Source organism: Leptodactylus fuscus, chromosome 2 (genome assembly GCF_031893055.1).
Source record: "Leptodactylus fuscus isolate aLepFus1 chromosome 2, aLepFus1.hap2, whole genome shotgun sequence".
In the NCBI taxonomy this organism is placed as follows: domain Eukaryota; kingdom Metazoa; phylum Chordata; class Amphibia; order Anura; family Leptodactylidae; genus Leptodactylus; species Leptodactylus fuscus.
Genome location: NC_134266.1, coordinates 285,478,831 through 285,491,611, shown reverse-complemented (window position 1 = coordinate 285,491,611; position 12,781 = coordinate 285,478,831). Strand labels below are relative to the sequence as shown.

Below are 12,781 nucleotides of genomic sequence, written 5' to 3'. Positions count from 1 at the left end.
TGAGGAAAGTTGTCCCTACTTGATGGCTACGTCGACCTCTCCTTGTAAATGTCCATCTCAAGAAAAGAGCATGCCCCCTCAATATGAAGATCATAAATTATGGGCAGGGGACAATACATTACTTTAGCTGTCATAGTCCACTGCAGTGGTGTAACGAGGAATGGTGGGGCTTTTGACAAGTTCCGCCATTCCTACCCTGCCAAGAGGGTTATGTGGGCATGCAGGTTGTATGTGAACATGAGGGTGATGTGGGGTGCAGGGTGTGTATGAGCAAGAGGGGAAATGGGGGTGCAAGCAAGAAAGTGGAATGGGGGTGCAAGTTGTGTGTGCGCAAGAGGGTGATGTGGAGCGGGGAACCCCCCATTCCACCTCACTTTTGCTCACCCACAGTCTGCACCTGCATTCCCTCTTTTGCTCATACGCAGCCTGCAACCCATTCCCCCATTGTACACTGACCTGTACAATCCAGATAGCTCCGCCCACACAAGACTCTGATTCTATTTTAGTAGGTTAAAGGACCTATGATGATGTTATGACACAGGTCCTGGAACCTACTAGGATAGATGCCAGCACAAAGTATCAGGGCTTGGGGACAGCAGGCAGGAGATAGAAGTTTCTCTGGCCCACTGTCATTTTGCAAGTATCGGGAGGCAGGGGCCCAGACAGCAGGCAGCCCCTGCTTGGGAACAGTAGTGAAGCCGGCAATTTCTGGCTTCACTACTGTTAAAAGGTGGACTGTCGAGGATGCAGCTCCTCACCATACTCAGGCAGCACCCGGTGCTGCAGTAAATAGATTACTCCAGCAGGTAACAGACTATTATAAAAAAAAAAAACTCCAGCTTCTCCACACTGGACCATTTCCCACCCCCAACTTCACCAGAACAAGCCATTCTCCCTCCCTAATTTCTGGGATACTTTTTCTATAAAACCATTGTTTTTTGCTATAGATGCTTCATACTGTATATACTTTGCAGCATTTCACACCTTCCGCACAGTATTGTACACAATAGTCCTTTAGTTAGACCACTGCTCGTTTGCTCTCCGGCTTCTGACTATTGGGACATAAATGTGAGTGTAGAATCAGGGGAGCTCATCTCCGTCTCCCAGGCCACATCCTTCGCTCCCAGACCTCGTATAAAGCTTCCAGTATCTTACTAGTGCTGCTTCTGGACAGAGACCACACAACCCAGACGTAGATCGGTAATTTTGGGGAGCCGGTCAGTGGAGCTACTATAATATTTCTCAGTTAATGTAAGGATAAAGTAATTTGTCTCAATAGAAACAACAGAAGAAAAAATCAATTCTACATGAAAAGTCAACTTTTTGAAATTGATCATCAAATGTTTCTCCATATAATCTGAGTCTTGGCTGGCCGATGACTATAAACCTTGCTCTCGTTCATCTTCAGACCCCTCAACATCAGTTATCCTCTTCTTGGCTTCATAAAGTTCCTGGTGGTCCATGGGACACAATTGTGAAGGTAAAGTGGAACATTGCTGCGATGGAGACCAGTTTTGACCTTGGATGATTGTCCATTATCTCCATGACTTAATGATTTGTCACCTCTATTTTCGGTATTACAAGGTTCAGAAGAAACGTTCCCATAGTTTACAGTCTACTATGGAATCTCCCAATAATTCCTGTTTCCAACCACCGTTTTTCGTTTTGATGGGATCCCAGGCATCGAGGACCTACACATCTGGATCTCCATCCCGTTCTTCTCAATATACCTGTCAGCCATCTTGGGGAACTATATCTTTGTACTGATCATTGTCATGGAGTCGAGCCTCCACCAGCCCATGTACATCTATTTCACAGTCCTTGCTTTCGTAGACCTTACCTTAGCTAATACCACCATGCCCAAGCTTCTTGGCATCTTCTGGTTCCAGTATAACAGAATATTGTTCCATGAATGTCTTCTCCAGATGTTATGTGTGCATGCCTTCTCCACCATTGAATCTGGAATCTTTCTGGCCATGGCGTATGATCGCTACGTAGCTATCTGTAACCCTCTTAGATATTCAGTCACGGTGACCACCAGTGTTATCATTAGAAGTGGGGCATTAGCCATTGTGCGGGGGCTATTTTATATTCTTCCATTGCCACTATTACTGAGAAGGTTCCAGTTATACAGCAGCAATTTTATCCTGCACTCGTATTGTGAGCATATGGCGGTGGTGAGGTTGGCCTGTGCCGATGTCTCCTTCAATGACCACCTTGGCATGGCCGTAGGGTTCATGGTGCTGGTGATGGACTCTGTGCTCATTGTAACGTCTTATGTGATGATCCTTCAGGCTCTTCTCAGGTTGACGGCTGAGGCTCGTCTCAAGGCCTTCAGTACCTGCGTTTCCCATGTCAGTGCTATCTTATGTTTTTATACTCCAATCCTCTGCTCATCCTTAGTCCACAGATTTGGGACAAACGTTCCTCATCATACTCACATCCTCCTGGCTAATGTCTATCTCCTTGTACCTCCTCTGCTGAACCTTCTGGTATATGGGATAAGAACTAAGCAAATCAGAGAGCGGGTGAGAAGGTTCTTCTAAAATAAAAATTTAAAAAGCCAAAAATTGCCAATTTTTTCTTTTGAATCTTATGAGACTGTGGGATGAACTTGTCCCGGTCAAGCTGAATTTTGAAATGGAAGTGAATGGGTAAGATCGGTGTTATTGTTCTAATCAGAACTAATGGCCAAATCTCTACAACCAGATATACCTCAAAGAGAGGGGACAAAAATAATAAAAACATTCATACTCACCTCCCACCACCTCCTCCTTTGGGCGCTCATGAATCATAAGATGTAGATAAATCTCTGCTCCTTGTCCCGAAGAGAGAAGCTTCTCGTGTCTGTCTTGATCTTTTTGGGAGCCTCCTCGTTCTCTCCGATACATCAATCTTACATTTTCTCATTACGTTACATTCTATAAGGCTGGAGAGGAAAAAACTGCAAAAACCACATTTTTTGTTGCCAATTTTTCTCCTTTCTTATAATCCACTCCTGGTGCTGACTCAAAAAATCACAGTAACATTTTCAACAAAACCCAGCTTTTCCTTAAATGGCTGCTCCCATCTCCCAAGTCATTGCCAATAACTTATCCTCATCCATAGTCTCTAGACCGCTATGGTCAGAACTAGAGATGAGCGAGTAGTAAGGTATTCAATCGAATACTAAGGTATTCAAAATACTCGATCGAGTACCACTCGCTAGTCGAATGGAAAAATTTGATGCAGAACCAGCGTTGATTGGCCGAATGCTATACAGTCAGCCAATCAATGCTGGTTCTTCTCCTACCTTTAGAAGTCTTCTCTGTGCAGCTTCCCCGCGGCATCTTCCAGCTCTGAATTCACTCTGCCAGGCATCGGGTCTGGGCAGAGCCGACTGCGCATGTCCGCACTACAAGAAAATGGCCGCTTTGACTGTAAGCGGCCATTTTCTTGTAGTGCGGGCATGCGCAGTCGTCTCTGCCCAGGCCCGATGCCTGGCAGAGTGAATTCAGAGCCGGAAGATGCCGCGGGGAAGCTGCACAGAGAAGACTTCTCGGAGAATCCAGCCCGACCCTCACTCGTGGACTTGGTAAGTTCAGTTGGATTGAATGTTGCCTACCCCTGAAACGAGCATATTCGATTTGCGTAGTTGAATATTGCGGGGCTACTCAAAACAAATATTGAATATTGAGTATTCAACTACTTGCTCATCTCTAGTCAGAACCTCTAGGACCGGCCGAGCATGGCTACACTGTCCCATAGAGGGGAAAGGGACCTACGGAAACAGTGTAGCACGGCTAAGGCTACAGTCATGTCTGTCTCAGAGACCTGTCACAGTGTCCACCAAATGAAAATTTTCAAAATTTACCAAATGAAAAAGTCCTGCACACAAAATTAAAAAACAAAAAACAAAGATGGACCCTATGAATGAGGACAATTGGGCTCCGTATGTGGCTGCCACTCTAATGGTAGGGTAAGAGATGAAGGACTATAGATGGTCTACACAGTCGTCCATGAGTCCCAATAGACTTGTTACAAGGGCTTGTCTATGGCAATTTCACACTTTCACCCCTTATGGAGCTGGAGCCCAAGTCTAATACTAGAGCAGGTAGAGGATCAGCCCAACGGTCCATCAACAGGAGCCAAGAATATAAAGAAAGCCACGAAATAGGTCACTAAGAAGATGCAAAGATATGTGGACTATTGTTAGTCTTTGTCTGATGATTTCCACCAGTAGGACACGGGCTCAGCTATTTCATGGAGACCAGGTGACCCCTCAACCTGGGACCAACAGAAGAAGAAACCATCACAGTGATAGCAGATATAACGCCGAGAACTCAAGTGGACTAAAGTGGCGGCGGCGAGATGGTAAATTATTATATTATTATACTCGTCAGACCCCAATGTATAGTAGGAGGAGATCCAGGAGAGGGGACAGAATAATATAAACATGTGTACTGACCTCCCACTACCGCTGCCTCCTCCTCCTTTGGGGCGTTCTCTCCGCCCACTTAGTGATGTCTTTGGTGACATCACACGCCCGGGGTCACCGCTGAGGCCTGTGATTGGCCAAGTGACATGATGTTTTTTTGTTTTTGTCATCTCTCCTGGGCCTCCACCTCTCGGGGGTGCGAGGAGATCCCTGAGTATAATCGTTTCACTTTCAGTTCTATTCGCACATGTTCGGACGGCAGGAGAAGAATCTGCGCCTTAGTTACGTATTTATTCTGCTTACTTATATATCGCCATCCTATTCCGCAGCGCTTTACAGATATTGTCACTCACTGCCCCCTATAGGGCTCACAATCTACAGTCCCTATCAGTACAGTCATCGGAGTGTTGGAGGAGCCCCGAGTCCCCGCAGCAAACCCTTTCTATTACTGTATATGTTTCACACTGAATATTTTGATGGTGGCCACATATTCTTTGGTCTCCTTACACACAAACCTCAGCATACGTGTTCACCCCAATACCGGGGTTCTATCCTGTTATTGGGGTCCCTGTAGTATAATGGGGCCGATACGATTACTGCGTCCAGGACCATTGTAGTAGTCAGGATACGATGACCCCTGTGTCACTCAGCTCTGGCCTCAGATCATGAGGCTGCTGCGGATCTGCCTGTTTATGTGAGGACTTGTCACCATCTTGTGGCTAATGGAGATTATTGCAGATTTTCTAGGATCTTGAATCTTTTTCAGGTGTCCAGCATGGAGGAGGAGGAGGAAGAGGAGGAGACCTTCATCCTGCACTGCTTGTGATCTGCCTCTACCCGATGTTTAGGACGTGGATCACCTCTAATGTGCAGGATGTAATCCAAGCATATGACCCAACACTCAGATGATCACATCCAATCCCACCCCGTCCCTTAGTGGCTACATATGGTACCATGCCCCCGGTGACCCCCATAGAATTGAATTCCTCAAGTGCCCCCCATACAGCAAAATTCTCTCTTGTGGTTCACACACAGTATAAAGTACTCTTGTAACGCGTCAGGTTTTCCAAACACGCTCAAAATAGCGATCTTTCTGGCATGTGTGTTTAAGTCTTGAGGTGATTGCAGCTTGCAGGATAAATAGCTGAATGCCCCAACTGCCCGAGATTAGCCCAAACTTGAGTATAGCAATGCCATTCCCCCTCCCAAGCTACTATAAGTCAAGTGGAGTGCTGAGTGGATGATATATGAATGTGCTGATACGTTTGATACTCGAAGTTGGGTGTTAAAGGGATCTAGTTTAGCCATCGATACCACAATACTGATGGTTAAATTGCTGAAAGTGTGTGCAGAAAAGACAAATCACACATGCTTGCAGGAACGTACTTTATTTTATGTATTGGATACAACTGAAACTTTTTAAATAAACAATTAAAAGTTACATTTTAGTGTACACAAAATCCCACTTCTATCCCTTGTTGTGATGTTGGATTAGACTCAACGGCGGCAAGTAACAGGTGTGGGCAATATAAAAATCACACCTGAAACCAGATACAAAGGAGAGAAGTTGAATCTTTGCAGTGAGACAACTTGGCTGGAAATAGATGGTGGAAGGTTGTAACACAGGACAGTCTGGATGGTGGATGAGCAGCCCCAATCAAGTGCCAGAGACATCCAAGCTGTCCAGCGGGCTCAGGGGACATCAGTGTCTGTACCAACTATCTGTCAGGAGACCCAGGAGGACCACACTGCTGGCACACAGACAGAAAAAAAGCCAAAATGTATGGGAGGAAGCCAAAATCCTTCCGGAAAATCTCCTGTGGACAGAGGAGCCCAAGACAGAGCTCATTATTCAACGGCTTACTGAGATTGGAAAGAGGCAAAAGCAAAGAAACAAACACGGCCCCGAAAGTCACATATGGGGGAGGGCCAGAGAGGTTTGGGGTTGTTTTGCTGCCTCTGGCACTGGGTGCCAAAAACAAGTCATCATGATACCTGAAGATTTTGGGTCCACAAGACCGCTCCCTGGCCTCCATCTCACACAGACCGCTCCCCCGGACTCCTTCTCACACAGACTGCTCCCCGGACTCCTTCTCACACAGACTGCTCCCCCGGACTCTTTCTCACACAGACCGCTCCCCGGACTCCTTCTCACGCAGACCGCTCCCCTGGCCTCCTTCTCACGCAGACTGCTCGCCATGACACCCTCTGTTTAACAGATTGATCCCATTGATCCCTCTTTCACTTTCGCTTCCCCTTCTGTGGATTCAGTAGCAGCTGTGAGCAGAATCGGTAAGTAAGGCCACGGGCCACGAATCCCACAAACACCACTATCATTATACTCGGGCGTCTTTTAATACCTCAGAGTATAATGATCCAGGAGAGGTGAGGGAACATAAAAAACACTGTTACTTACCTCTCCTACCCTCCAGCAGGCTTTGGGCCTGTTTGGTGACTTCACAGACGTTACGTGGGCCGGGCCTGTATCATTATTCATTGTGACGCAGGCCTGACTCATGTGATGTCTGCTGTACCAACATTTGTGATGGTCAAAATCAGCGGGGAGTGCGCCAGAGTGCAGGGGAGGTAAGTGACAGCGTTTTTTTTTTTTTTTTAAATGTAGAATGTGACATATGGGCATACAGAGATCACAATGCACATTTTTTTCTGCCTATCAATATGTCTTTGTAGAACGGGAGGAAATCCACACAAACACAGGGAGAACATACAAACTCCTTGCAGATGTTGCTCCTGCAGGATTCAAACCCAGGACTCCAGTGCTGCAAGGCTGCAGTGCTAACCACTGAGCCACCATGTTGCCCAAGTGACAGTGTTTTTTATGTTTTTATCCCCCTCTGGGTCTCTGATTATTATACTCTGGGGTCTGAAACTACTCCAGAGTATAATAATTGTTCATGGGTGGTCTGTTACACAGACTGCTCCCCAGACCCCCCTCTGTTACACAGACTGCTCCCCAGACCCCCCTCTGTTACACAGACTGCTCCCCAGACCCCACATTGTTACACAGACTGCTCCCCAGACCCCCCATTGTTACACAGACTGCTCCCCAGACCCCCCATTGTTACACAGACTGCTCCCCAGACCCCACATTGTTACACAGACTGCTCCCCAGACCCCCCATTGTTACACAGACTGCTCCCCAGACCCCCCTCTGTTACACAGACTGCTCCCCAGACCCCCCATTGTTACACAGACTGCTCCCCCAGACCCCCCTCTGTTACACAGACTGCTCCTCAGACCCCCTCTGTTACACAGACTGCTACCCAGACCCCCCATTGTTACACAGACTGCTCCCCAGACCCCCCCTCTGTTACACAGACTGCTCCTCAGACCCCCTCTGTTACACAGACTGCTCCCCAGACCCCCCTCTGTTACACAGACTGCTCCCCCAGACCCCCCACTGTTACACAGACTGCTCCCCAGACCCCCCTCTGTTACACAGACTGCTCCCCAGACCCCCCTCTGTTACACAGACTGCTCCCCAGCCCTCCCGTTACACAGACTGCTCCTCAGACCCCCCTCTGTTACACAGACTGCTCCTCAGACCCCCCTCTGTTACACAGACTGCTCCCCAGCCCCCCCTCTGTTACACAGACTGCTCCCCAGCCCCCCCTCTGTTACACAGACTGCTCCTCAGACCCCCCTCTGTTACACAGACTGCTCCCCAGCCCCCCCTCTGTTACACAGACTGCTCCCCAGCCCCCCCCCCTCTGTTACACAGACTGCTCCCCAGACCCCCCTCTGTTACACAGACTGCTCCTCAGACCCCCCTCTGTTACACAGACTGCTCCCCAGACCCCCCTCTGTTACACAGACTGCTCCTCAGACCCCCCTCTGTTACACAGACTGCTCCCCAGCCCCCCCCCTCTGTTACACAGACTGCTCCTCAGACCCCCCCTCTGTTACACAGACTGCTCCCCAGCCCCCCCTCTGTTACACAGACTGCTCCTCAGACCCCCTCTGTTACACAGACTGCTCCCCAGACCCCCCTCTGTTACACAGACTGCTCCCCAGACCCCCCATTGTTACACAGACTGCTCCCCAGACCCCCCTCTGTTACACAGACTGCTCCCCAGCCCCCCCTCTGTTACACAGACTGCTCCCCAGACCCCCCTCTGTTACACAGACTGCTCCCCAGACCCCCCTCTGTTACACAGACTGCTCCCCAGACCCCCCTCTGTTACACAGACTGCTCCCCAGACCCCCCCTCTGTTACACAGACTGCTCCCCAGCCCCCCCTCTGTTACACAGACTGCTCCCCAGCCCCCCCCCTCTGTTACACAGACTGCTCCTCAGACCCCCCTCTGTTACACAGACTGCTCCCCAGCCCCCCCTCTGTTACACAGACTGCTCCCAAGACCCCCCCCCCTCTGTTACACAGACTGCTCCCCAGACCCCCCTCTGTTACACAGACTGCTCCTCAGACCCCCTCTGTTACACAGACTGCTACCCAGACCCCCCATTGTTACACAGACTGCTCCCCAGACCCCCCTCTGTTACACAGACTGCTCCTCAGACCCCCTCTGTTACACAGACTGCTCCCAGACCCCCCTCTGTTACACAGACTGCTCCCCAGACCCCCCATTGTTACACAGACTGCTCCCCAGACCCCCCTCTGTTACACAGACTGCTCCCCAGACCCCCCTCTGTTACACAGACTGCTCCCCAGACCCCCCTCTGTTACACAGACTGCTCCCCAGCCCCCCCCTCTGTTACACAGACTGCTCCTCAGACCCCCCTCTGTTACACAGACTGCTCCCCAGCCCCCCTTCTGTTACACAGACTGCTCCCCAGCCCCCCCCTCTGTTACACAGACTGCTCCCCAGACCCCCCTCTGTTACACAGACTGCTCCTCAGACCCCCCTCTGTTACACAGACTGCTCCCCAGACCCCCCTCTGTTACACAGACTGCTCCCCAGACCCCCCTCTGTTACACAGACTGCTCCTCAGACCCCCCTCTGTTACACAGACTGCTCCCCAGACCCCCCTCTGTTACATAGACTGCTCCCCAGCCCCCCCTCTGTTACACAGACTGCTCCCCAGACCCCCCTCTGTTACACAGACTGCTCCCCAGACCCCCCTCTGTTACACAGACTGCTCCTCAGACCCCCCTCTGTTACACAGACTGCTCCCCAGCCCCCCCCCCCCTCTGTTACACAGACTGCTCCTCAGACCCCCCTCTGTTACACAGACTGCTCCCCAGACCCCCCTCTGTTACACAGACTGCTCCCCAGACCCCCCTCTGTTACACAGACTGCTCCCCAGACCCCCCACTGTTACACAGACTGCTCCCCAGACCCCCCTCTGTTACACAGACTGCTCCCCAGACCCCCCTCTGTTACACAGACTGCTCCCCAGCCCTCCCGTTACACAGACTGCTCCCCAGCCCTCCCGTTACACAGACTGCTCCTCAGACCCCCCTCTGTTACACAGACTGCTCCTCAGACCCCCCTCTGTTACACAGACTGCTCTCCAGACCCCCCCTCTGTTACACAGACTGCTCCCCAGCCCCCCCCCTCTGTTACACAGACTGCTCCTCAAGACCCCCCTCTGTTACACAGACTGCTCCCCAGCCCCCCCTCTGTTACACAGACTGCTCCCCAGCCCCCCCCCCTCTGTTACACAGACTGCTCCCCAGACCCCCCTCTGTTACACAGACTGCTCCTCAGACCCCCCCTCTGTTACACAGACTGCTCCCCAGACCCCCCTCTGTTACACAGACTGCTCCCCAGACCCCCCTCTGTTACACAGACTGCTCCTCAGACCCCCCTCTGTTACACAGACTGCTCCCCAGACCCCCCTCTGTTACACAGACTGCTCCCCCAGCCCCCCCTCTGTTACACAGACTGCTCCCCAGACCCCCCTCTGTTACACAGACTGCTCCCCAGACCCCCCTCTGTTACACAGACTGCTCCCCAGACCCCCCTCTGTTACACAGACTGCTCCTCAGACCCCCCTCTGTTACACAGACTGCTCCCCAGCCCCCCCCCTCTGTTACACAGACTGCTCCTCAGACCCCCCCTCTGTTACACAGACTGCTCCCCAGCCCCCCCTCTGTTACACAGACTGCTCCTCAGACCCCCTCTGTTACACAGACTGCTCCCCAGACCCCCCTCTGTTACACAGACTGCTCCCCAGACCCCCCATTGTTACACAGACTGCTCTTCACCCAGACCCCCTCTGTTACACAGACTGCTCCCCAGCCCCCCCTCTGTTACACAGACTGCTCCCCAGACCCCCCTCTGTTACACAGACTGCTCCCCAGACCCCCCTCTGTTACACAGACTGCTCCCCAGACCCCCCCTCTGTTACACAGACTGCTCCCCAGACCCCCCTCTGTTACACAGACTGCTCCCCAGCCCCCCCTCTGTTACACAGACTGCTCCCCAGCCCCCCCCCTCTGTTACACAGACTGCTCCTCAGACCCCCCTCTGTTACACAGACTGCTCCCCAGCCCCCCCTCTGTTACACAGACTGCTCCCCAGACCCCCCCCCCCTCTGTTACACAGACTGCTCCCAGACCCCCCTCTGTTACACAGACTGCTCCTCAGACCCCCTCTGTTACACAGACTGCTACCCAGACCCCCCATTGTTACACAGACTGCTCCCCAGACCCCCCCTCTGTTACACAGACTGCTCCTCAGACCCCCCTCTGTTACACAGACTGCTCCCCAGACCCCCCTCTGTTACACAGACTGCTCCCCAGACCCCCCATTGTTACACAGACTGCTCCCAGACCCCCCTCTGTTACACAGACTGCTCCCCAGACCCCCCTCTGTTACACAGACTGCTCCCCAGACCCCCCTCTGTTACACAGACTGCTCCCCAGCCCCCCCTCTGTTACACAGACTGCTCCTCAGACCCCCCCTCTGTTACACAGACTGCTCCCCAGCCCCCCCTCTGTTACACAGACTGCTCCCCAGCCCCCCCCTCTGTTACACAGACTGCTCCCCAGACCCCCCTCTGTTACACAGACTGCTCCTCAGACCCCCCTCTGTTACACAGACTGCTCCCCAGACCCCCCTCTGTTACACAGACTGCTCCCCAGACCCCCCCTCTGTTACACAGACTGCTCCTCAGACCCCCCTCTGTTACACAGACTGCTCCCCAGACCCCCCTCTGTTACATAGACTGCTCCCCAGCCCCCCCTCTGTTACACAGACTGCTCCCCAGACCCCCCTCTGTTACACAGACTGCTCCCCAGACCCCCCTCTGTTACACAGACTGCTCCTCAGACCCCCCTCTGTTACACAGACTGCTCCCCAGCCCCCCCCCCCCTCTGTTACACAGACTGCTCCTCAGACCCCCCTCTGTTACACAGACTGCTCCCCAGCCCCCCCCCCTCTGTTACACAGACTGCTCCTCAGACCCCCTCTGTTACACAGACTGCTCCCCAGACCCCCCCTCTGTTACACAGACTGCTCCCCAGACCCCCCATTGTTACACAGACTGCTCCCCAGACCCCCCTCTGTTACACAGACTGCTCCCCAGACCCCCCATTGTTACACAGACTGCTCCCCAGACCCCCCTCTGTTACACAGACTGCTCCCTTCAGACCCCCCTCTATTACACAGACTGCTCCCCAGCCCCCCCTCTGTTACACAGACTGCTCCTCAGACCCCCCTCTGTTACACAGACTGCTCCCCAGACCCCCCATTGTTACACAGACTGCTCCCCAGACCCCCCCTCTGTTACACAGACTGCTCCCCAGACCCCCCTCTGTTACACAGACTGCTCCTCAGACCCCCCTCTATTACACAGACTGCTCCCCAGACCCCCCCTCTGTTACACAGACTGCTCCTCAGACCCCCCTCTGTTACACAGACTGCTCCCCAGACCCCCCCCTCTGTTACACAGACTGCTCCCCAGACCCCCCTCTGTTACACAGACTGCTCCCCAGACCCCCCCCTCTGTTACACAGACTGCTCCCCAGCCCCCCCTCTGTTACACAGACTGCTCCCCAGCCCCCCTTCCCTCTGTTACACAGACTGCTCCTCAGACCCCCCTCTGTTACACAGACTGCTCCCCAGACCCCCCTCTGTTACACAGACTGCTCCCCAGACCCCCCCTCTGTTACACAGACTGCTCCCCAGACCCCCCTCTGTTACACAGACTGCTCCTCAGACCCCCCTCTGTTACACAGACTGCTCCCCAGACCCCCCTCTGTTACACAGACTGCTCCCCAAACCCCCCTCTGTTACACAGACTGCTCCTCAGACCCCCCTCTGTTACACAGACTGCTCCCCAGCCCCCCTCTGTTACACAGACTGCTCCCTCAGACCCCCCTCTGTTACACAGACTGCTCCCCAGACCCCCCTCTGTTACACAGACTGCTCCTCAGAA

At 52.5% G+C, this 12,781-nt stretch overlaps 2 protein-coding genes across 2 annotated transcripts in view; one reads left to right on the top strand and one right to left on the bottom strand.

The window, feature by feature from the left end:
* Positions 1–2,086: 2,086 nt before the first annotated feature.
* LOC142194239 (stromal interaction molecule 1-like) overlaps positions 2,087–12,781 on the bottom strand; it is a 308,297-nt gene continuing 297,602 nt past the window's right edge. Inside the window, exon 4 of the mRNA XM_075263254.1 lies at positions 2,087–2,133. Within this exon, the coding sequence (XP_075119355.1) occupies positions 2,087–2,133 (47 nt within the window). The remainder of the gene's footprint in view (positions 2,134–12,781) is intronic.
* The window catches only part of LOC142193524 (olfactory receptor 52E8-like), a 24,317-nt gene continuing 18,474 nt past the window's right edge, over positions 6,939–12,781 (top strand). The window contains exon 1 of the mRNA XM_075262497.1: positions 6,939–7,003. Coding sequence (XP_075118598.1) covers positions 6,939–7,003 — 65 coding nt within the window. The remainder of the gene's footprint in view (positions 7,004–12,781) is intronic.